Below are 26,593 nucleotides of genomic sequence, written 5' to 3'. Positions count from 1 at the left end.
ATGAAAAATCAGTTTTTCAAAAAAAATAGTAATAATAATAATTGGACATGTAAAGTTTTTGATGCATTCCATTAAGTTGTTCACATCTAATAATCTGAAAACGCCTCTTAGAAGCTGGTGGCACATTCTGTCTCTCATGAAGTTGAGCCCTAACAAATTCTGTGAAGTTGTGTGGGCTGTGGGCCGACCAGTCTATATTTCCAGCCATTTCTTCTTCTTTTTTGTGTTTTTTTCCTCTTCTCAGTAAATCCTTGGAGGTTCAAATCCTTTCATATCCATAGCACCGAGAAGCAATTCTTACAGTGGAAGAATGGACAAATACAGCTGTGGATGCTTTTGGATCTGAAGCTCAGACCCTGTCTTAGAAACTAAAGAAACTAAAGTGATAAGGACACATGGTGTTAGAAATATCTGCTCAGCACTGAGTAACTTGTACTTAATGGCTGTTTTGATTGGAAATATAAGGACTACTGTGCAGTTGCCCATTTGTTGAAGGTCACTTGCATTGACCCTCATTTTGTGAGTTTTGCCACATTAAGCAAATAATTTGCTGAGTCATTAGGTGCTTCCTCTATAAATCATATGCTAAAAGCGTCACTAATTTTGAAAACAGCAAGATGGAGCTGATAAGTGAGAAGGTTATCAGAAAGGAGCAAATTAAAGAAGTTTCCTTTCAAATACCTGGTTCCTGTTATTGGAGCCTTCAGAGTAGAATTTCCCCATTAAGTGCGTTTAATAAATACAACATTCCAGCAAGATATAACATATACTCTTGTTTATTTATCATTGTCATTTTTTTCTGTAATTAAATATAAATCTCTGATTAAACAAGGAAAAAAAATCATTGAAGTAATACATAACTTTTAATTATTTACATAAGTGATTTATAAAATAAAAAATATTCTCTTTGTCCCTCCCCCGAGGTTTTGGAGGGATATTTTTAACCTCTCCCTCCTCAGTCTTGACCTTGCGAGAATCCGTCGTGCTGATAAAAAATATTTTCTATCTATTTTTTTTATTACTCTTAAAGGCATCAGAAAAATAATTCCTGCTCAGAGATAAACATACAGATTGAAAATACATCACAAAAATAAAAGTCCCCTCCTGGCCACTCCCCTCAGCCAGTGAATTATTTGCATGAAACAATTCCACCTCATGAATTCTATCATGTCTTCTGACCAGCATTACAATGTGACAGGTTTTCAGTTCGTCTGTTGGCAGGCTCTTAGCTCTGAGTAACAGCGTGTGTTTGGCTAGTAACAAAGTAACAAAGCTCCAAAAGAAATGTCTGAACATAAACAAATGTCTACTTCTTCACCTCAACTTGAAAAAACCCTCGCAATTTGGTTAAACAAAGACATGCGATGGGGATCCAAGCTGACTTTGCAGTAGCTACAAGGCTTTGTGTTGAAATGCAATACACCTTCACAGGTAAAAAGTTGGTATTGTCTTAATTAATAGAGAATCAGATCTTCACAGATCTCTCTTTCTTGTCATATCTGGTGGTTGTCTCTGGAAAGCAGTTTCCCAGCCCAAGCAATTTTCACCGGACTTTGGTTTTCTGATTGTTTTGTGTCTACTGTTTGTCAAGCTCCAGCTAGTACCAACGAAACAGACTGAAAAATAGTAGCTGTACAATCGCAAGTTTGAGACTGGAACCAAATCGAATGGTCTCGAAAACGTATCTGTAACTACAAATCTGGTTTTTAGATCCAGTGCAGACTAGGGCTGGGATGAGGGACAATTCTGAAAAACCATTACATTTGAACAACATTCTTGATAAACGTCAAATAAAAAGGCTGTGTTGTTATCCAGTGTCTGTAACACTCAGTGTAGCTCTGACCAAGTAGAAAGCAAATACCATGTGCCTTAACACTTGGCAGATTCATTTTTCCTTCATTAACATTGCCACAACAACTAAATTTTAAACTAACATTGCAATCGACAAATGTTCTGTGGGAACTTTCCTTCATAGCCCCTCTGAAGATAACAGATCAGAGTGAAAATTGGTCATGTTTACAGAAAGAAAATACAAATCAATAACTTTGGATAAATCAATGTAGCCCCCAGCGCTAGTGGCGACAATGAGCACTTTTCCACCAGAATGATACAGCACTGTACAGTGAAAAATACACAGCTCTCCTCATCCTGATCTTGTACAAGGGAAACAGGAGGAGGTCTGACAATTTAAACCAATGGTCTGCATCAATTCAAGCTCCAACTAAGACTCCTCAGAACCACTGCAGATACAGTAGAGATGGTTAGTGTTGGTATGGCTCAACTGCAAAAGGTAATAACGTCAAAATGACGGGTCACAGATTATTAGTGTTCTACACAGTCTGATGGAAAAGTGCTTCAATCAAAAATCATGTAAACTTCAAGGCAATTCCCAACTGCCCAGTTTCAGTTGGGCGATATGATAGCACCCACTAATGGCATAGCTACAGTTTGTTGTCAAATCTTGACTCAACTTGAAAATTTACTTTCATTTTAATAGTATTCCATAAGTAAAACACTACTGATTGAGTAGTGCATCATTAGTTTGAACTTCTTGAAATTCTAAATACATAATACTGTGTACTGTTTACAAAAATCTTCTGGAAATGTATCATGATATTTTGGACATCTTGCCCGAACTTACTTTGAATATCAAGTGTTGGAAATCTTGACCAAATCTCAACTGTTCTGAATATCTGTATGCTTACAGCTTTTGAACTGGATCAAATAAATCAAGAACTGAATCAAGAAAAGTGATTCAATTTGGTTGTACATGTTCTCTCAGCTGCCACAAATAGTACATAAATTAAACTGCCCTAGTAATTAACTTCCTTTATATAGAATGCAAACAAGATATTTGGACTGAAGAGTAGAAGCCTTGATACCGCGTCATGAGAAGGCTGAAATTTGCCACATTGGTTAGAATACTCTAGGGAGTGCAGCTAAATAAATCTAACCACAGAAATCTGCCTGCACAAAACATACCAAAAATACATTGCAGCCTCTAAAACAAACAGTGAAAACAAGGAGAGCTGGAGTACATACAAATCCTGTCAGAGGTTGGAGAACACCAGGGTGTGAAAACATATTTTTAATATGCCCAATGCTAACATCAGCTAGAGCCTTGGGCTGTAGAACAGTGGAACTGTTCTCTGGAGTGATGGAGCTTCATACAATACCTTTAAGTGGAGTGGCATTTCTGATTCAGTACTAATCGTCCAACATCAGTACCTATCCTCACTAATGGTCATTTAGGCTGAATGCAATCAAATTCTCACAGCAATGTTTCAACATCCAGTGTACAAAGTCTTCTCAGAAGAGTAGAGAAGTCCTGTTATGGCAGGAAAAGGCTAAAAGCTCCCCATTAACACCCCTCAACTGAGAAGAAACTTTGGTTAAAGTATCTGCAGACTGTTGGACACCCATGTTCATAATATCTTCCTTAAGGCTCATGTATTTAGCAACAGTTTTGAAAATTGGCATGAAGTCATTTTATGGTAACTACACCACTGCAAAGTTTTCTTTCTTTACATAACTGAAAATCCAAAACAGCAAAATTAGAAGAAACCCTAGTGTCCGTAAACTCTAACAGACAATGTGCACCTCCACTTCGCTGGCAACTGATGGTAGCTTTTCCAGTCTCCTGTACAAAGAAAAACTCTCAGAAACAGCAGGAACAGAAGATTAAGGCCCCCCAATAGCTTTCTCCTCATATATTTCAAACGTGGTTTCCCAGGAACCAGCCTGGATACCAATACAATTCTATAGTCCAGCCATTCATGAACCTGTTTACAGACCACCACTGCAGTGTCTTGGCACCATTTCCCAAAATGGCACTCAGGTTACTCTAGTTACTGTGTCCTCCTGCTACACTTAGACGACAAAATACTAAGCTAATGTCTTTGCAATAAAATACATAAAGAACAATGCTTTGGTGGACCAGATGAATATGGCAACAGAATATAATCTAAAAAAAACAATAACAAAAAAACAAATTTTTGAATGTAATGTTGGCTTAAAACATGTCACTTTGTATTTATTATTAGGTGTTTTTTTTACTTTGAATTTACTTTGTGAAACATTCCACATATTAGTAGCTAATAATTTTTTCATGCATCATACTGTTCTGAATGTGATAAAATATCTAGGATATGCAGCTTAGTAGTTTACAGTTGATTCTGCACATCAATTGTATGTCAAGAAAAAAAAAAATGAGGAACACAAGCCAGACTTCAGGCTAACACAGCATCCTACTAAACACATAGTTTGTCAAAGGACAGTGATAGTGCATCTAGTAATGCAGCATGTGTAGCATGTTAGTATGATGTTGTAAACAAAGCCCTTGTTGTTGGAACACAGCCAGTTCATTTGGTCGACACTATTCCAACAGAGTCGAGTGCGTTTATTTTACCTGTGAAAGTTAGCAAAAAAGCTAGAAATTATATATTAAATGTTAATATTAGCTGGCTACCTAATTAGCAACTACGCAGCTACACAAACTAGTTAGCAGCAAATAAGCAATTTTATCTGTGTCCATCTACAGAGACATAATTTACTGTCAAAATACACAAGAATTAAATTTTAGTCCCTGAAGATGTTTTAAACGATATATTATGTGTATTTTGTGTGGATGGGACATTCATTCAAGACATTTTAGGTGAAGTTTTAGGAGACTTCATGTAATGCATGAAATTTAGCTTTGTGCACGTTTCTATTAAGTCAAATGAAAGTTTCACCAAGTAAAATCAGTCCACAAACCAAGGACAGATCAGCAGTCACTTTACAGTGTTAAATATAACTCAGAAAAACAGATGGTGGAAGCAGGTCATGGCTGGAGCCTCATGGGGAAAAAAATACCATAGCAATGGAAAGCTATGTACGATTGTGAATAAGGTGTATCATGACCTATATCAAAGATTAAAAAACAAAACTGATAAAAGGCAAGTGTGTTAATAATTTGCCATAAAGAACAACCAAAATAAGATGGTTATCCATGATTTTACAGGGAAAAACAAGTGCAGGAAGAGTATCAAGACACATTATTTTCCTCAATTTCACGCAATCTTAAACTACACTATCTTAGGTTTTCTTAGAATGTTTTGCTAAATTCATACATGTGCACAATTCTTACAAGCAAGTACAATAAACATCCTTAACTACAGGCCCTTTGCCACACACATTCAGAGTATCACTCAGTAGTAATAATAATAATAATAATTATTATTATTATTATTATATTATTATTATTATTATCACTCAGTAGATCTAAAAAAAAAATAAAAATGCACTTAAAAATGCTTCATTTTGATTTCATTCATTGTGGAACGTGCAAATACTTAATTGTCAAATGGTGGAGGGGGAGCACAACAGCAGGATCCAGCAGCTAAAACCACCCCCTTAAACTGTAACCATAAAATTCTCCTTTTCCATTCCCTCGATGTCTACAAATCAGGCAGCAACAAACAAACCACAGAAACTCTGTGCATCAAAAAACAAACCCAAGCCAAGTTAACTTGACCCTTGACCAATTGCAACATACTTGGCCCAATTATCATACTTCTCTATTACAACCTTGGAGAAGTCAAATCTGGACCAAGTGAAAATGACCTGATGGAGCGAACAAAAATCACAGCAGGATTAAAAGAGTAGTTTAGCGTACAATCAAATTCACACAAGTTTCCCCCAATACAGTCAAATAGCAATTTTTTTGTCTCTAAAAATAGACAGAGGTGTGCTAGCTAAAGTCAGCAGTAGTGATCACTTTCAAAACTGGATTGTGTTTTTAAGCAAACGACCCAGTGCTACTAGATGTGCTACAGGTGCTGGTCATAAAATTAGAATATCATGAAAAAGTTGATTTATTTCAGTAATTCCATCCAAAAAGTGAAACTTGTATATTATACTCATTCATTACTCACAGACTGATATATTCATTCATTCATTCATTATCTGTAACCGCTTATCCAGTTCAGGGTCGCGGTGGGTCCAGAGCCTACCTGGAATCATTGGGTGCAAATCACAGTGGACCAACACCAGCAGAGGACATGGCACCCCAAACCCTCACTGACTGTGAAACTTTACACTGGACCTCAAGCAACATGGATTCTGTGCCTCTCCTCTCTTCCTCCAGACTCTGGTCCTTCATTTCCAAAGGAAATGCAAAATTTACTTTCATCAGAGAACATAACTTTGGACTACTCAGCAGCAGTCCCGTCCTTCTTGGAAGCAAAATGCTTCTGAAGCTGAGTGGCTTGACACAAGGAATGCGACAGCTGAAACCTATGTCTTACATATGTCTGTGTGGTGGTGGTTCTTGAAGCACTGACTCCAGCTGCAGTCCAGTCTTTGTGAATCTCCCCCACATTTTTGAATGGGTGTTGTTTCACAATCCTTTTCAGGGTGCAGTCATCCCTATTGCTTGTACACTTTTTTTCTACCACATATTTTCCTTCCCGTCGCCTCTTTATTAATGTGCTTGGACACAGAGCTCTGTGAACAGCCAGCCTCTTTAGCAATAAAGTTTTGTGTCTTGCCCTGATTGTGTTGTCAATGGTCATCTTTTGGACAACTGTCAAGTCAGCAATCTTCCCCATGATTGTTTAGCCTACAGAACTAGACTGAGAGACCATTTAAAGGCCTTTGCAGGTGTTTTGAGTTAATAAGCTGATTAGAGAGTGGCACCAGGTGTCTTCAATATTGAACATTTTCACAATATTCTAATTTTCTGAAATACTGAATTTGGGGTTTTTCATTAGTTGTCAGTTATAATCATCAAATAAAAAGACATAAACACTAGAAATATATCAGTCTGTGTGTAATGAATGAGTATTACATACAAGTTTCACTTTTTGAATGGAATTACTGAAATAAATCAACTTTTTCATGATATTATAATTTTATCAGCAGCACCTGTAAGTTTTCATTTCTCATCTAAATTAGCCTCCAGTGCAAACCTAAGAATCAAACTTTAGGCACCAAGTAGGTTTGGCTAACTGATTACGTTTGAAGAACAGGGGAAAAGGCAGTGCAAAGTTGGTTTGCCAAACTATTCCATTAACAGAATGGTTGCTGACCCATCTGGTTTTTGCCTTTGGTTGTGCTCAGGTATCGAGAGCTGAAGTCTAAGTGGTTTCCCTTCTTAATCCTAATTCAACAAATGTCACCACACATAGAGCGTTTTAACCACAGGACCAGACATACTCTCATAACAAGAACGTCTGGGGACACACACATTAAATTTTCATCTTAATGTTGTTAGGAATGTAGCCTTATTAGGGTAGAAAAATTGTAGGTGAGAAATTCTGAAACCAGTGTAATGCCTTGTGAATGTGGAACTCTGGTGCACTTGTCAACATTGCCTGACTGACAGCAAGCCTTCTGACAAAATGTCTAGCATAGCAGAATAAAGTCAAATATCAGGCTACATCCTATAAAAATCAGACCTCTTTTAAGAGAAGAAACAGTTCTGTAAAATAACAATTATGTTTTGGTAGCTAGATTGTTTTGCATGGGCTATCAATTGTATCGCTCTGACATTAGAGACCACTGACTTGATTAATTTGTGGTTGATTTTAGAGGTCTCCACCCAATGTCAATGCTGTAATCACATCCCAAAAATTATTTGTCCCCAGACAAGCATACATAATGTAACCACTAACTCAGAATTTAACCTGGGCCTTTAATCCAGTTTCCGGTGCCAGATTTCTTTCAGTCACTGGTAGTTAACTGAATTACCTGATTTGCCACGTAATGCCATTCCTGACATCTGCTGGATTATCCAAGCATTGAAAATAAACTCTGCAGACCACTGGGTCCACAGTATAGGAGTTGAGAAACTTTGTCCTATAACAAATTAACTACCAATGATTACAAAATCCAGGACCAGCTCATGCAATCCAGACAAACTCCAATACTGCTTCTTTTTCACCTATGGAGTTTTTTTTCCATTCATTCTCCAGGCAGTCAGTGTGGTTCTAAAGCATAGCTATGCTCTCTGGTGTGCAATTCAAGTGTGTTGAGGTACTGCTGCCTCCTGGTGACTTCAGACCCTTCGAGGCTCCTCCGCCCAGGCCTCTGGAACCACCACCAAGCATGACGCTAGAGCCGTGCTGGAGGTTTCTTTGGAGGCCAGCCATCATGGTCTCGCTGGTGACAGTGCCAAACTCATAGGTGAAGGTTCCATAGAAGACGAGAATGACCACGGTAAAGACCCACTCGCAGATGGCAGCCGCGTGCTGAAGGACAAAGCTTTCATGGATGAAGAAGATGCCACCTGAGGTCAGCAGTTAGGGAATGCAAACAGTAGTGATGATGATGAAGAGTATAATTTGTCTATTTTTCATTATCAGTCCAACAAATTAGTCTACTCTTAGATAATCTTAACAGAATATTGTACTTTCATGCTTTATACAAATATTATATATAAATGATGCCATATATGATTACTTAATTGTATCTCTAAGACATATGAGTTCTGAAGTTTGCTGTTATTTAGTTCAGCACTGGAGCTGAGACTAACAATTAACACGAGCATATAATCCACCAATTAGCATATGACCCGAAATCATTAGTCTTTTGCTTCAAATAATGTTGAATGTTTAAGTAAGCTTTTTGTGTCCATGAGACACAGTCCATGAGTCTGCCTTAGTTTACGTAAAAAAAAAAGTAAAAAAACATCAATTAATTGTTGTCACTAAAAGAGAAATCCATTTTCTTTAACAATTATATAGCATGCAGGGATCTACAGACTGTCTTTACAAAAGAGATCTTTACAGGTGTGTGTGTGTGTGTGTGTGTGTGTGTATACAAATTAATATTTGGTGTGTATTTATATGAAGGGTAGCACAAAGCATGCTGCCAGGGCTGTGATCCTGAGTGTGAGTGTGTATTCAAGCAACCACAGCAGCTCTCTGAAGACTGCATGCTTAGAAAGCAGCTCATACTTAATTCATGCTGAGTCTGGTTAATTATCCATCTACTCCCACCCATTTGAGTCTGCTCTGCTCCTCTAGTTTCCTCCTAATGCTGCATCCTTTGACACTATATTATAGGTACTGTTCGCATAAAATTTCAGCCAATGAACAAAAATAAATATCCAGCATAATTACTTTAAATTAATAATTCAACATAAAATTCATTTACAGCTTCTCGTTACCTCAAATGTTGTTGATCACACAAATAAAATAAAATGTCTGACATCCTATTCCCTTAAATTTACAGACAAATAATGTATTTATTTTTTTACTCTTTTAGTTTTATAGAGCAAACTCTGCCCATAAATTACCATTTATCGTTTTAAAATATGTTTTCAAAGGATACTAAGCACCAGAGACACCAAGGAGCCAGCAGCAAGAGCAACCCGGACATGGGCCATCCAGTAGTCAAGGGCAGTCTCGGCCACTCGGTAGGTCAACACACACTGCAGACACACAAACAACAGACCAGCAGGAAAGGCCACACCAGCTCCAACATAGTGAAGAGTCTTAGCATGGTCCACCTGGACACAGAACATTTACAATAAGCTGATATCCAAAAAATACAACAGAAAAGCAGCAGGACTTTATGCTGCACTCTTGGATATGGTTCAACAAGTCTAACAAGGAACATAAAATTACATAACGTTTCGAAGACATTCCAGATGTAACAGAATTATTAAACAGGATCAGCAGTAAAATACAGAATAATTTCCTTGCACTGCACACCCTGTATCTGAGTACACTGCTCCTGTCAATATAATCAACATTCAGGCTTTATTACAGTACACACTGACCTGGAAGTTTCCCACCATAACCAGACCCACAGCATTGATGAAGCCGGACACCAGGCCACTGGTGTTGGTCCAACAGTGATGACTATGTTCGATAATCTGAGCATAACGCAGAAGACACACCATAACCACTAGAGAGAGAGAGAGAGAGAGAGAGAGAGAGAGAGAGAGAAAGAAAGAAAAGAATATGCCATTACATAAAAGTGACACTACAATAAGAGTGAAGATGTATACAGTTAGTCGAATATACTATACCAGATAACAGAATGGATTGGGGAAAAAAATAAATCTAGGGGAGGGCCTATAGCTCATATTAAAATACGCAAATATTTGAATTGCAAAAATCAATTGCCCACCCTTAACTAAAAGGATACCTATTTAGATAAGTGACACACTCTCATATATTCTTGCAGGAAACTTACCCATGAAGGCTCCTACGTTTCCTATGAGACTGAAAAGGCAGCTCTCTGGAGGGAAGGAGCCACATTTACTGCAAAAGACAGATTTCATTTAAAAACCCTACAATATTTAAAATCACACACACATGACACAGAGCTAAAAAATATATTTTTTTTCAGGGTGGCTGTGTGTCATGTATGTGCTGCTTGTTTTTTGATGAATATGCTGAAAGTCTGTGTGTTACCTAATGAGTGGGATGTCTTGAATGGTGCAGCATGTTTTAGGGAAGCCAGGTTTGGCTGTCTCTTCTGAACACGTCACATTGTAGGTCCTGCATACAATGATATGCATTAAAGGCATGTTTGAAAAACTTTCTCATCAATACTCACGCGTGCACACACACACAGACACACACACCAAATATGTTTTTACCAGTTTTCCACGGGACACACGTGGTGGTTCATCACAGCCATGGCGTATCTGTGGAAACAAATTTTACTCTTATTTCTATAGAACGGTTAAAACAGTAGTTGGCCCAGAATCAATTGACCCACAGTCTGGTAGTGGTAGCTACCTTGTGATTGTGGACCTTAGTTCTAGAAGTATGATTTTACTCATGATATATTTAGTAATATGTATTATGACATCACCAGAAAATAAAGCATTGTATTGTCCATCACTACTCACACTATCCATATTCCGGTGATGGAGAAGGCGGCCAGGCTGACAGGTAGGACGATCCAGGCGGTCATTGAGTTGGAGTTGCGATATCCTGAGCATGAGGGGGAGGAAGACAAAGAGCGGAGTAAGGGGACACAGACAGAGACGGACTCGGGAATGACAAGGGGACAGTGATGGGCTGGGACACACAGGGGAGGGACATGAGAGGAGGACGGGGATGTCACGGCACTTCCTGATCCCCACCAAGCTCAGGCACTGGTGGTGTAGAACCTGAAAGTATTTGATAAAAGAATCCTCAGTATCTGACCTCATTAAATAGGAGAGAGACAATATATGAGAGTTTGGTGTTTGAAGCTGGCCAGACAGGACCAACTATGCACACACTACAGTACAGCAATACAGTTTGAAAAATATCATTATCGTATTTCAACAATTTCTGTTTCCACTCTGACGTTATTAAAGCCAATTTTGTTCTTTTTTTCAAAACGTTTTTTCTTCACAACCACATGAACGGATTATAGCTACTCTTATATGGTGCTTTTCTAGACACTCTTGACACTTTCTCTGGGACAGTCCCCAGTCACCACCTTCTACTACCTACCACTATCTTCAGTGGATTTGCTTGTTTTGACATTCAGGTGCTACAGTCACTGGCGTATGTTTACATCAATGTAAATTTAGTGTGTTTTCATCAACCAAGTTAGTAAGTGTAAATAGAATTATTGCATAAACTGAGAAATTAATGACTGGAATATTTAACTTCATTCATTCATTGTCTGAAACCGCTTATCGGGTTCAGGGTCGCAGTGGGTTTTGAGCCTACCCGGAATCACTGGGCACAAGGCAGGAACACACCCTGGATTTGGCACCAATCCTTCACAGGGTGACACACATTCACACCTATGGACACCTTTTGAGTCACCAATCCACCTACCGACATGTGTTTTTGGACCGTGGGAGGAAACCGGAGCACACAGAGGAAACCCATGTGGACACACCAAACTCCTCACATACTTGGACCCACAACCCCAGGTCCATGGAGCTGTGTGACTGCAACACTACCTGCTGCGCCACTGTGCGACCCTATTTAAATTTATGCTATTGTAAAATTAAAACGCAGCAGTGTCTATATTTTAATAATTTCAGTACAATCTATCTATCTTTGTGAATACCTGCAACTGAAGCTGAAGCTGTTCAATTTAGTAAATTTTTCACAGTTCCTGGAAAGTATTATAAGAGTTGTTTTGAAAACATTTCTAGTAGGGAGCACTGAAACGGCTTATCAAATTCTTATTTATTGTTGTATATGAAACATCATGAAATAATTTTGCTATGGCACTCACAGGGGTTTTCACACAATGTAACAGACATAAACAGACACACACATCAGTCATTATAAGAATCTGATGCTTATATAATATCCTGTCTTTTCCAAAGGACAATTATTGTTGATGTTTTGTAGCTCTGAGACATTTGTTTTTTAACTACAGTCTTGCCAGGCAAGAAATGTATTTTTTTTTTTTACAGTGTAAAAGGGACTATGAAGTGTATTCAAATACTAATCCTTCCCTAAATTCCCATGATCACAGAACATTCAAGTCTTCAAAGCTAATGCAAGTTATGTGGGTATTTGGCAGTTGATAGATTCACAGTATTGTACCTGTAGTAGTCATATGGCAGTTTTAATGTCTTCCAGGTCTCGCCTGTTATTATCATCTTAACTGGTAGAGAAATTGTGTTCAGTGTGATGCCTGCTCTACCATTTATAAATCATTCACACATTTCATTTTTGGTCAAACAAACTACACTAGAACCCCCCAAAAAATGGGCTTTAGTTATACCTTTCTGAACATAAACTGAGTTGACAATACACAAAAATAAATAAAGAAATAAAAAATATGGTTGTGTACAGTGTGCAAGTTACAGTGGCTATACAGGATGTGACACTGAACTTGTAATTTCCCAATGACTGTGACTGATAGAGGTACCGAAAAAATGCAAGTTAAGCCTACTATGCACAGCAAAAGCCATATCAACATTGTCCAGAAAAGGCAAGCTTTAGCACAGGCTGATGCACAGTAAAAAACACAGTGTTGTGGTTTAAACACACCTTTCATATCTTTCATGAAAATGCTCTGGATTAGAATCCTACGGCATGTGGAATTTGCACAGCGTTTAAGTCAACATTAACAATAAAATATTACACATTTTGAGTCAAAATATGCTGCTTTCCAGATGACATCTTTTTCAAGAGCATCCGTGTTTACTCCAAGTCACATACAGCTTGTGTTACAACAGCGTGGCCATTTCAATGCTAGCCTGGTCTATCTCCTGTTAAGTATCTGTTGCATTATTAAGAGAAGCATTTGACAACAAAGACCATGTGGCAGAAGAGCTAGACATTTATACCAAGAGAATGGCAAAGATTTTACTTTTAAAATACATTAGTGTCTTCAGTCCCTTAACTAGTATTAAGGGTTGTTCAAAGGAAAGGTAATGGGACACGTTGCTTACACATGCTCATGTCCCATCTTTTGTAAACAAAGCTAATCAAACAGACAGTAAAGTTAATAAGAAGTATATTGACACACTGAGTTTTTATTAATTCTCTAAAGATTAAAGAGTATTGAATACCCACTGCTTTATGCATTGTCCCAATTTTATTTAGATTTAATTATTATTTTCGTGATTTGTTGAAAACTATTTTCATTCACTCTGGATTCAAACTGATTTGCTTTATTGAAAATAAATGCTTTGGAAGACACTTGTTGTCTTGTGCTACTGAAGTACAAATGACTGTCCTATTTAAATAACGTTAACCTTAAACGTTAAAATATCATAATTTAAACATTCTACGTTAAACTATTAGTTAAAGCTTAAATTGCATGGGCCTTTCTTGCTTATTATTTTACTATTTTACGTGTTACTAATAGCTATTTATAGCACGTTCAGTGATTATTAACACTCTGTTTAGTGTTTTCTGGTTTAAAATTAAGTGCATAACAAGAAAATGTTAAGTTTTTGGAGTTTTCCCTTAAAAACCCTCAGTTCGTATTGAGTAAGATAGAAGCTAATGCTACATGAGTATCAAGTTATGCTATGCAAACGCAGAAAAAACTCACGAAATACAGCAAATTCAGAACTTCTATACAAACGAAAAAAGACTGATAAACATGTATAAAATGTCCGTTTTCCAAACATACCTTTTATTCCGCTATTTTCGTGACTACCCCCCTAAAATAACCTTGTCGGTGCCGCTTTATAGTAGCGGGCTAACGTTAGCTCCATCCGAGCTCATTTCCTCGCGATAATTGTAGTTTTCTAGAGCAACCATCACCGTTAAGTTTGATTTCATTGGACAACGAGAAGAACTACATTAACCACAATTCATCTGCGATGTCGTAGGATTTCGTTAAGTCTTGGTTCCAGTGTTGAAGAAAAAGTTTAATCCTCTTGAAAATTGTCCTTTTCCACGGATAAACCTCATAAAATTACATTTTATTTTCATTTGAATAATGAAAAATTGCAGGAAAATGTATATTCATTTAATGAACAGTACAACGATTATATATTTGTAGTAAATATGTATATGTGTATATTTGTAATATTCCCTAAACAGTGTACTATTATCAAATGGATATATCCATCTAACAATTTACTATGAAATATAATGATTAATGCCCTTCAGACATATGTTTTATTGTGTCACTATAATGGGCGGCACGGTGGTGCAGCAGGTAGTGACCTGGAGATGGTGAGTTCAAGTGGGTTTCCTCCCACAGTCCACAAACACACGTTGGTAGGTGGACTGGCAACTCAAAAGTGTCCATAGGTGTGAATGTGTGAGCGTGTGTCGCCCTGTGAAGGATTGGCACTCCCTCCATGGTGTGCTCCCACCTTGCACTCAGTGATTCCGGGTAGGACCCAACTTATCCTTGAATTGGATAAGCGGTAACAGACAATGAATGTGTGACTATATCCCATCTATGCTATATACATATAAAACATATTTTTTTCCATATATATTTAAGCTCTGTCCCCAGGTATTCACTCAGTCCTGTTAACCTAACATATTACATTGAAAATTTCACAGCTCACGTTCAACAGGAATTTTTGGATTTTCTGAAGGCAAAATTAAGGTTTTTCTATTTTGTATATTTGATTATTCTGTAACTGTGAATTAGATGGTACATCTCCAAATCCTGTCCTGTTACCAACATTATTTTTTGTATTTTATTACTTTATTTTAAAAACAGATATATTTGATAATGAATTAGAATGTGCTCAGTGTCATTATGTCACTATCATGGGGCCCACATGGCTATATTTCATGAATCTGTTAATTCTGTGCTAAAAACTCAGTCCTTCAGTCCTTACAGTAATAGCAATGAGAGGCATACTCTCTATTTATTAGTGTGAATATTACTCAAAGTAATTCACCTAAATTTTACATTTTGTAATTGATATTACTGAACTGGTTGATATTTAAGATCAGATTTACAAGAGAAATGCTATTGTTGCTATTGCTATTTTTACATGGAACCAGTCCACCACTTCATCTCTGTTCATCACTCCTCCACACAGCCTCCAGCTATCACAATGGCAATTTCCAGTTGTACGTGAAGTTTATGAAATGAACAGTATGATTGAAAATGTGGAGGAGGGGTGGGGTTATAGCAATAGGAAATATAAGTCTGAGACAATGTAATAACAAGGTGCTGTGGAATGATCAGTATTTAACCTAATCCTATTTTATCAGCTTGCAGGGTTTAATTGATCTGTGTCACAGTGCACTGTAACAACTTTTGCAGTATGTCATCTACTCTGATGCAAACACACTAAGTGAAAAAGCATTCAAAAATTACAACAGAAAAAAAGCATGGTAAGAATTATATTGTGCAGGTAGCAGACAAACTTACACCTGACCTGTTGCAGAGGAAGGAGGGAGACACATGCTCTCCCTCCCTGCTCTTCCCTCTCTCCCTGTCACCCATCAGTCTCTTTCCAACTACTTAGATGTGATGTTGTGCAAGCACATAGGGAATCAATTCAACACAGAAATCACATGAATATATATTTGAACTTCCTTATTTAATTCACAAGGACGAGGTGAAGTTATTTCTGGAACTTTGCAAAGTACAAATGGAGAACATCCGACTAATGACAGAGATCTGGCATATGAAGGAGGACAATGATAGGCTCCAAAAGATGCAGAAACTGAACCAGGGTCAAGCAAATGAGGGCCCCAGTAACATCTGCCAGAAAGAAAGAGAAGAGCAACAGAATGCAATGGCAGATGCAAACCCATTGCTCCACTCGGCTAGTAGTGCGCCCCAGGTGAAAGCGTGTCACGCACACTCCCCCACCCTAGGAGAGCGAGAAGATGGAATACAAACCTAAAACAGAACGAAATGCTAAAACTGCTATAAAGTGGTTTAACCAGAGGAGGATGGTCCCCCGGCAGGGACACCTGTAGGGGAGAAAATTAGAACAATTCTACGAGCCTCTAACTGACAAAGGCCCTACAAAAAATCCTGAGCCACGAGATGTAAACCCATTGCTCCGCTCTGCCAGTAGTGCACCATGCACCCCAGGTGAAAGCGTGTCGCGCACACTCCCCCACCTTACCTCACCTCAATGGCGTCCCTCTGCCCCTGTTCCCCATTTTGTGTCTTGCTTCCTCCCAAGGTTTCTTCCTCCAGCGTCAAGGGAGTTTTTCCTTGCCACTGTCGCCTTTGGCTTGTTCACATGGGGTTATTTATTCTGTTTTGGTTTAATTCCAAAGTCCTGTGGAGCCGAGAGGAAAATGCAGTAAATTTGACTTGACTTGATTCAAGCTCAATAACCATCATACACAGTCCATTTTGTCCTTTCATTTTTTCAAAGTAACCATAGGCCTACAGTTAACACTACAAATAACTGTGCACAGAAGAGACAGAATTGAAGAAATTTAAAATATTTACATGCCTTTAAAGGTTGTGAGTTGGTGTGAAATTGCATAAATGTAGCTTGTTAAACCTGAAACATGAATGAGTAAATCATGAAGTGCTGAAATTGAGTTGTAGTTGGCTTGCCAGATATGATGCTGTACACTACAACTGATTTAGGATCTGTATGCTATACTAATGTTTCACAATAGCAATTTCTTACATTAAGAACTTTCTTTAAAACACATTTCAGTACTTTAACACACCGAAGGTTGTACTGTTTCTTCAGATGTGTCTCTGTACTTTACAAGTGATTTCAGATCTGCATATCATATGGATCTATTACAGCAGTGATTCGTTTAACTGAAACTTAATTAAAATTTAACAGAAACATATTTTACTAAAGTAAAAGTTGGAGTATGTTGGCTAGACATCTCTCTGTAGACTACAAACAGTTTTAGATCCATATGTCATACGGATGTCTCAATGTAGCTATTTGGACTTTAAAAAATTTAACGAAGACATATTTTAAAAAACTAAAGGTTGTAGTAAGTTAGTCAGACATGTCTCTGTAGACTACACCTGATTTTAGATCCATATATCATAAGGATACCTCACAGTAGTGATTTGTAACTTTAAAAATGTTCTAAAAACTTAATGATGACATATTTTAAGAAACCAAAGGTCATAGTATGTTGGCCACATGTGTCTCTGTAGACTACAACTGATTTTAAATCTGTATGTTACACGGATGGCTCACAGTAGCTATTTGTTACTTTAAAACAATAATAAAAATTTAATAAAGATATATTTAAAGAAACTAAAGGTTGTAGTATGTTGGCTAGACATGTCTCTGTAGACTACAACAGATTTTAGATCCCTATATCATAAGGTTACCTCACAGCAGCAATTTATACCTTTAAAAAATATAATAAAATATAATATTATTTATATATATAATATTATGACTGAGACGCTGAGAATGTTAAATTATTACACTAACAGTGTTAATTTAATACTTATAGTGTTGATTTAACTGGTGAAATTACTGTGTGGGTCACAGTTAAATAAGCAAACTGACCAGTTTTTAGAAATATGTGGGCTGGAGGTTTTTCAGCTTGGCCATGAGGAATTAATCTTAGCATCATGTCATACAGGTGCTGGTCATAAAATTAGAATATCATGAAAAAGTTGATTTATTTCAGTAATTCCATTCAAAAAGTGAAACTTGTATATTATACTCATTCATTACACACAGAGTGATATATTTGAAGTGTTTATTTCTTTTTTTTTAACTGACAACTAATGAAATCCCCCCATATTCAATCGCAGAATATTTGAATATTATTTAAGACCAATACAAAAAAGGATTTTTAGAAACACTGGTCAACTGAAATGTACGAACATGAAAAGTATGAACATGTACAGCACTCAATACTTAGTTGGGGCTCCTTTTGCCTGAATTACTGCAGCAATGCGGAGTGGCATTTAGTTGATCAGTCTGTGGCACTGCTCAGGTGTTATGAGAGCCCAGGTTGCTCTGATAGTGGCTTTCAGCTCTTCTGCATTGTTGGGCCTGGGCATCTTCCTCTTCACAATACCCCATAGATTTTCTATGGGGTTAAGGTCAGGCGAGTTTGCTGGCCAATTAAGAACAGTGATACCATGGTCCTTAAACCAGGTACTGGTGGCTTTGGCACTGTGTGCAGGTTCCATAAAGTTGGTCAGCAGCAGGAAGCATGAAATGCTCTAAAACATCCTGATAGATGGCTGCGTTGACCCTGGACCTCAGAAATCACAGTGGATCAACACCAGCAGAGGACATGGCACCCAAACCCTCACTGACTGTGAAACTTAACACTGGACCTCAAGCAACGTGGATTCTGTGTCTCTCCTCTCTTCCTCCAGACTCTGGGTCCTTCATTTCCAAAGGAAATGCAAAATTTACTTTCATCAGAGAACATAACTTTGGACCACTCAGCAGCAGTCCCGTCCTTTTTGGAAGAAAAATGCTTCTGAAGCTGTCTCTTGTTCAAGAGTGGCTTGACACAAGGAATGCGACAGCTGAAACCCATGTCTTACATTTGTCTGTGTGGTGGTGGTTCTTGAAGCACTGACTCCAGCTGCAGTCCAGTCTTTGTGAATCTCCCCCATATTTTTGAATGGGTTTTGTTTCACAATCCTCTCCAGTGTGCAGAACACAGCTCACGCTCATGCCCGAAAAATTCTCAAACAGAATTTTTTTAACGGAAAAAGTAACGGCGCACGTTATGTCATTCATTCATTCATTATCTGTAACCGCTTATCCAGTTCAGGGTCACGGTGGGTCCAGAGCCTACCTGGAATCATTGGGTGCAAGGCAGGAATACACCTTGGAGGGGGCGCCAGTCCTTCACAGGGCGACACACACACTCACTCACACCTACGGACACTTTGGAGTCGCCAATCCACCTACCAACGTGTGTTTTTGGACTGTGGAAGGAAAACGGAACTCCTGGAGGAAACCCACGCAGACACAGGGGGAGAACACACCAAACTCCTCACACACAGTCACCCGGACTGGGACTCGAACAACCTGGAGCTGTGTGACGTTATGTTGGTAAGTAAAAAACATTTAGTTTGTAAGTATAATTACAAAGCTCGTTGTTGTCAGTGTTTTTGCTAGATACATGAACACGTTATAAATACGTTATTTCAGTATATACTAGTAGGGTCGTAGATTAATACACAAATATTAAACTGCGGCACGCATGTCGTATGTGGTTGATTTATGTGGTAGGCCGTCTGTCTAGCCAAAATAAGTAATAGAGTTACTTAATTTCACACAAAAAAACTTGCTGATAATATTGCCTCCGTGTAAGTAACAAGTAACAATATTGTATCGCGACCCACGTAGTTAAAATGAACATGTATATCACAGATAAATTGTAATCTCCTTTTATGTTTTATTTTTTTCAGCATCCAACCCACGTTCAGGCCACTCTTGACCCTTCAAGTTTTTATCTATAGCTGCACCTCCTAAGACAACATACCCCCATAAAAATGGACAATACAGCACAGAAACACCCCAAAGCACATTGTGTTGATTACACAAATGGAGTATTTGCAGTGGCAAAATCTTTCTTAGCACCTTGCACACCAATACATGCAATTAAAAAGACATGGTGTCCTGACCAAAAACACTAAATGTGAGCTGAACATCTGCAGGATTAATGCAGAGTTTGCAGAGAGATCAAACCTACGTCTGTTTGACTGCCACCACATTTAGTTCCTAACATACTGCCTGCCATCCAAACTGGACACACCCTCACTCACAGAGGATGTTTTAAATGTAATGGTACAAGACAAATGGTTTGGGGAGGACAAAAAGGAAAGACGATTGGCACGCCAGAGAGAGGCAAATGATGCAGGAGCCCCTTTGTTCTCTCTGGTAACTGTGTGTGGACCTCCCTACAAAAAATACATTTCTGTTTATGAGTCAAACATCTCCTATTATAGCAGACTTGGCAGAGTGCTTGTTACATATGATTCAAAAACATTTCATGGCATTGTCATGGCAAAAAGAAAGTGCTTATTACATCAAAGGCCAAAATCTTGAACATCACTGATGTTATTGAAGGCAAGTTCTCTTTTTAATTGTTTATTATTATATTAACATTTCATAATTGTACTGTAAGATTTTGTGCATCCGTCTAATAATAGCAGCCTAATGGCATTTATCAGTTATTCACACTTGTATTCTTATAAAGAAGGCAATATTAAAAAAAGGTTTTAGAATTTTGCAATGCATGTAAGCATGTCATACTATAACAGTGATACATAAAGGTATAATTTTTTACTCTCACTTGTTGTTATTAGGAGTTTCTATGTACAGCAAATATTGCTACAGGTGTGGCATGGTATATCCATACCAGGAATGGTCTGATGGTGTGCACAATTTTGACGACCACTCACTTCTTTCTATGTACATGTGCCATTTCCTACACAACCCTCTCCAGGTATGAGCCATGTTTTGCTTTATTAATCATATGACACTTTGCAGACTCACCAAACTGTAGGTAGTGCCATTGAAGTGTGGGAGAAAACCTCTGGTAAAACCTATCCATCCAAACAAAGGATCCTGCAGGCTTACCTACGTTTTGAAGCACTCTCAGATCTCACTTACATATATTCATGTGTATCATGTGGTTATAATCCAGTGTCTGTTGTGATGGATCTTCATAAGAAGGGTGTATTTAGTATGCCTGGTAAGTTAGCACATTCATTTTATTGTTAACTTGCTAAATATTTCAAGCACCATGTGCCTAATTCAGGTAAGGTTGTTGGGGCAATACTAATATCTTTTTTTCTTTAGTAAGCAGCATTGAGGAACCACAAGAGAACTTTGATGGAAAGGTGAATGCTGAATATTTCTGGGGGATGGTTTCTCCTGAAACAATCAGCTGTGGATTGGTTTTACTTTCTTGCATCATTTAAAGGCAGTAAGGCAAATCCATTTGTTGTCCACCCCAGTTATCATAATTGGGCTCCATGGATTGGTCCAAAAAAGTGCATTCTCATTAAAGTGCAATAAAGGAAATGGATTTGTATTACTGAATCATACTAACAAACTATGCTAATGTTTATTATAGATGGAGGTTGAGCATTCTCTTTGTAAGCAATGTGGCGTAGACAGTAAGGGCTTGCATTTGGACTTGGTTAAAAGACTCCAACAAGAAATGAAGAACAGAGCAAGTTATGACAAGGTGTTTTCACAGATCTGGGGAGCTTCTGGTAAGTTGTTCGGTTACTGAGAAACAGCTTGTACAAACAGCTGTTTTGCAGGTCTTTGTTCAGTGTTGTGTATTGCTTTACTGAAAAAAAAGTTGTTCTGTTATGTCTGGTTTCCTTTAACAGGTGGATGGGCTGTGGTCACCTGTCCTTGTTCTGTGGTCTATGCTGTAACATTTAACATAAGGGCTGAGAGCCCACGAGATTTTGCTGACCTTTTGTTGTCAATGATATATTTTCCAAATGTTACACTGTATGATTTTGCTAGAGGGTTGGCTACACATACCAATATACGTGAACCAGAATCCTTACCCTTCAGTCCACATGGAGGTAGGATGCCTGAGTCTACTGATGAAAACATCAGACATGCCACTTCTGGGCAGATAAAAGTGAACCTGCCATGGCTAGTCACCAACAAGAATGTACCTGATGAAAATGCCCACCCCTTGACTGGATCATCTGAGCATTATGCACTGTATGATAGATTCCATGAAGCTAATTCTAAAGATGTGAGGGATGTCTTGCGTAAATTGGAACTGGTCCCAGAATTACGTGGTTGGCTCAATAGCCAGTGTGCTGAACAGCTGTTCTCTGGAATGAGAAAAAAACAATCATTTCCTTAACATGATGACTCCCTCGTCTCATATAATTTTGATACGAAACATCTTGCATCATTACAACAATGACAGGAATTCAAAAACCATAGAGAAGATGAAAAAGAGGCAAGGGACTGGAAATACAGTTAAATTCCAATGGTCAGACAGTGTTGGGTATGTATTCCACCTAGATTTATAACGAATTAGTGGTATGTGTATGTAACTTTACTGTATGGTGCCATATTTATGTTTTAATTGTAAGTTATTTGTCAGCACTGTATCTTACATGTCTGTATGGAACATTACTTAACAGTTGTGCTGAAATGAGAGATGCAAAAATACAACTAATTGACTCTTACAGCACAAGCTGAAGTTCCACAAGCTAAAAGAGCAACTGAATCTGATGCTCCAGGCAAAACAGCAACAGAAACTACAACACCACCCACAAGATTAATGGCAGCAGCAGCATCAGCTCATGGTAACTATGCCATCCACTGGTATAAACATAATATTCTGTTTTGTAGGCCTGGTTGCACATCCAACTGTTTTTATACTCACAATTTTATTGTTATTCTGTGAATGGTTTCACATAAATGGCAGGTGATTTAGCATGCAACAATAACTGTTGGGGACTACAATATCTGGACCATATAAGTGCCACATTAGTGACCAAGGACTCAGAGATGCGTGTTTTTAATGGGGGGTGGTTTTGTATGATTTTGTTATTTTGTTGTTGTTGTTGTTGTTTTTTTTTCTTGCTGCATGATCTCTCTTAGTTGCAAAATATGTGTTGGCATGTACATGTGATCTTGATCATTAACCTTAAAATATGCCAGTTTTTTAGCTTGCTAATGTGCTGGATCCCACAAAATCAGAATCTGAGGTGTTGGGGATCCCTTGGCACCACTGTATCCAGATGGGACTTCCTAACCCTAGGTTTAAAGCAACAGCTAGAAGCAAGGGTTAGTATACGAGATCCATGACATGACAATCCTATATATTGCTAAATGTATTTTTAGCCTGTTTTATAGTTTGCATTCTTTTTTTTTTCATTTAAAGAGATTGACAACTGTTGCCTTGAGATGATCTACCAAATTGCCAGGGAGAAGGATGCATATACACACTATATAAGATTTCTGTTTTTGAACATTTGTATGCTTTGCATTTTGATATGATTGACATTTGTGTTTTCAGGGAAAGGATGTTCATGCAGTGGATGCATATGTTGCTGCCACTTGGCATCCACCTTACAAACAAGACCTATTCCTGGCTCTACCTGTAAGTGTTTTTTTGTGCTCTACAACTTGTTATGCATGTCCAGGAGTAGAAATATCATTCATGTTATTACTTTTAACTTAGTATATAAATAAACAGATGAATGTCCTGGCTGTATTCATAACACTGAGATGACAGCAAATTTGTTTTCTTGTACTGTAACACCTTGCACTGGCATATGTCAAATTTTACCAGTTAGTTCTTATATATTTAATAACTGTAACAGAATTGTACCATACCAATAATATAGTATAAGTACAATGTATTTTTTTTCTATTTAATACCTATAGGATGATGCAGCATCCAAAGACTGCCTCCTTTTCTTTGTTGTTATCGAAACGTATTATTTCATGTTGCATCTGGATCTAGCCAAGTATTTGTTAAAAGTAACATTTGTTCTGAAATAAGGAAAATTTGAGTTTCTGTGAACCCTGTAATTTTAAATCATGTGTTAGTGCCAGTGGTAAAGATTTATATAAAAATAAAAAATGAAAGAATTTAACCCAAGTTAAAACAGGTAAATCAGGCAGCTACAGAGATGACATGTTAGGGTCTTGATTCAACAATCAGACTTAACTACAAAGATCTGTTTCACCCAAAACCACATTACTGGCCAGAGATATTAATTTATTCACCTTATATGTGTAAGTAAAGTGCTTGAAATGGGAAATTTCCAGGTTCACCTTATCACCATGGCTCGAATTTGTGGAAGGTTGATATATATTTCCATCGCAACTTGTATACTTCACAGGTCCCGATGCCAAAATATTTCAGGATTTATTTGCTGGACTCATTAAGCCCTAGAGGTTTATATCTTTATATCTGCACTCTTCTATAATGTCTTTAACAGATGCCCCGGTCCTGGAGTAGATTCTATTAGAGGTTGTCCTGGAAGAGGGTGATCAAGCTTTTTTAAAGCTTTCACTGGTGTGTCGCCTCTTCCGGGACACTGTTGGAAGACAGTCATTCTGGGCCTAAGCACATTTTCAGTGGCTTGACAGTAAGTATAAAGTGCATTATTGTATTTCAGTACACTTTATTTTAAGATGTTTGTATTCCTTATAAGAAGAGGTGGTAATCTGATTATTAATTCTCAAATTTGACACATACAGCTGTTGTGACTTGGAAACTCTACAGCACAGAATAGAAACAATAGTTTCACACAATGTATCGACTGGAGTGCTGCCTGTACTGTAGAGAGACTGTATAAAGACTGCTTACCAGGTTTATGTATTGTGTATGAATTTTGAGGATTGTTTCTTTTGCCAGTGGTTGCAGGGGTATTACAGCGAGGACATGTATCCTGGGTTCTGCAGCCCATTCTACCAACAAGTTTATGAAGATTTGGGTGTGTGAGTGAGCCAATGTTTGTGTGGGGTGTGAGTTTCTATATATAAATATGGAATATTGGTATTAGCATCATTATATCTTTATTCTTTACTTTTATTTCACAACCTGGCTAATCACCCCTAGACATCTCTTACCACTCACAGGTAGTAATTATTAGGCATTATGAAATAAGTGGTACCTCTTAATATTTGTGAATAATTATGTGTCTGAACCTCAAAACATAGACATTTAAATACATATGAAAATAGTATATGCTTTTAATAAATTTTATGCAGAAAAATAGCATCACCTATGGAAATCTGTATGTTCTTAAAATGAGAAGATGTTCATGACCAGGCAGGGATGCGTATTTTTTCAAGGCACTGTACACTTAATAGCATTGGATTTTATTATTGTTTTGCAATCAACTGTGCACTATATACACTACATAACAATCCATCATGTCATAGTTGGCATAACATTTAAATACAATGAGATCACCCGTTGTGGCTGAGAATAACCATTATAAATAACAACATTAATGATTTTTGGGACAAGATATTAACTGAATGGAGAACAATATTTGAATGAATCCTGAACGGTATCCGCCGTTCACCCTGTCATTCATAATAATAGTCTGCCAAGCATTGACAACAATTACAAAAGTTAAATCAAATCAGGTTTATTGGCACATTACTAAGACAAGTGTAAGGTTGGTAAAAACCTTGGGTGCATAGTGCCTCAAAGTAGTAAAAAATAAGCAGTACCTTTGACATCTTTTTAAAAGATGCCCTCAGCGGAAAAACAAAAAAGCACCTGAACGTTGTATTTAATGTGCTACTCAGTGTCTCTAAACATGTCTGTGTTCAAGTGTCACACAGTGCTTCTTGAACACATCAGTATTAGAAGGCGAGTCTGGATATGGGCGTAGTTGGATATAGGCGGAGTTAGACGTGGGCAGAGTTGGATGTCCAACTCCACCTTCATACAGGCTGCAGCGAGACATACTTGTCATTACATTACTACAGCTACATTTAGATGAGCAGCAAAAACAGGTTTAATTGTTGTGTTCGCTCAGCAGAACACTAGACACAAAAACTTTTCAACACTCATGAGAACTACACATTAACTCCTCTATAGTGAAAAGGTAAGGCTAGACCCTTTATTACATCGTAATCGTAATTAATAAACAATGAAACAAATGGAGTATATTCACAGCATTTCTACTGACAATTTATACAACTACTGTAGTCCAAAGCAATGTATTTAATGCAGTGTAATTTACTTTAAAAGGATCTCCTGTAGTGTATGTCAGAACAAATGTTTCTCAGTCGTCAAACAAGTTGCCCTTTGTATTTTGTTATTTGTTGTATTTTATGTTGTTGTATAATTAATATGTAATATTGATTATTCAATTTGGGCGGCACGGTGGCCCAACAGGTAGTGTCGCAGTCACACAGCTCCAGGGGCCTGGAGGTTGTGGGTTCGATTCCAGCTCCGGGTGACTGTCTGTGAGGAGTTGGTGTGTTCTCCCCGTGTCCGCGTGGGTTTCCTCCGGGTGCTCCGGTTTCCTCCCACAGTCCAAAAACACACGTTGCAGGTGGATTGGCGACTCGAAAGTGTCCGTAGGTGTGAGTGAATGTGTGTGTGCCTGTGTTGCCCTGTGAAGGACTGGTGTCCCCTCCAGGGTGTATTCCCGCCTTGCGCCCGATGATTCCAGGTAGGCTCTGGACCCCCCGCGACCCTAAATTGGATAAGCGGTTACAGATAATGGATGGATGGATGGATGGATTATTTAATTAATAATAATTAAGAAAATTGAAAACATTTTTTTCCTCCCATATATATTTTCA

At 37.9% G+C, this 26,593-nt stretch overlaps 1 protein-coding gene and 1 pseudogene across 1 annotated transcript; one reads left to right on the top strand and one right to left on the bottom strand.

Annotated features, from left to right (window-relative positions):
* Positions 1 to 6,894: 6,894 nt before the first annotated feature.
* On the bottom strand, positions 6,895 to 14,143 carry LOC136679133 (transmembrane protein 150A-like). The gene is made up of 8 exons (XM_066657441.1): positions 14,047 to 14,143; positions 10,850 to 11,113; positions 10,595 to 10,642; positions 10,407 to 10,493; positions 10,186 to 10,253; positions 9,767 to 9,894; positions 9,316 to 9,493; positions 6,895 to 8,269 (listed from the first exon to the last, which is right to left on the bottom strand). The coding sequence occupies exons 2-8, from the start codon at positions 10,912 to 10,914 to the stop codon at positions 7,971 to 7,973; spliced, it is 873 nt and encodes a 290-aa protein (XP_066513538.1). The 5' UTR covers positions 10,915 to 11,113; positions 14,047 to 14,143; the 3' UTR covers positions 6,895 to 7,970.
* Positions 14,144 to 21,401: 7,258 nt separating this feature from the next.
* On the top strand, positions 21,402 to 24,767 carry LOC136677864 (uncharacterized; annotated as a pseudogene).
* The last annotated feature ends 1,826 nt before the right edge of the window (positions 24,768 to 26,593 follow it).

The sequence above is a fragment of the Hoplias malabaricus genome, chromosome Y (genome assembly GCF_029633855.1).
Source record: "Hoplias malabaricus isolate fHopMal1 chromosome Y, fHopMal1.hap1, whole genome shotgun sequence".
Lineage (NCBI taxonomy): Eukaryota > Metazoa > Chordata > Actinopteri > Characiformes > Erythrinidae > Hoplias > Hoplias malabaricus.
This window is presented reverse-complemented; position numbering and strand designations above follow the sequence as displayed.

What these genes read in the sequence shown, in the direction of transcription:
- LOC136679133 (XM_066657441.1), bottom strand. Translation starts at nt 10,914, where the DNA reads ATGACCGCCTGGATCGTCCTACCTGTCAGCCTGGCCGCCTTCTCCATC. An exon ending in ATCACCGGAATATGGATAGT is followed by an intron (nt 10,643 to 10,849) that starts GTGAGTAGTGAT and finishes TTGTTTCCACAG; the next exon opens with ATACGCCATGGCTGTGATGA. An exon ending in CAAGACATCCCACTCATTAG is followed by an intron (nt 10,254 to 10,406) that starts GTAACACACAGA and finishes TGTCTTTTGCAG; the next exon opens with TAAATGTGGCTCCTTCCCTC.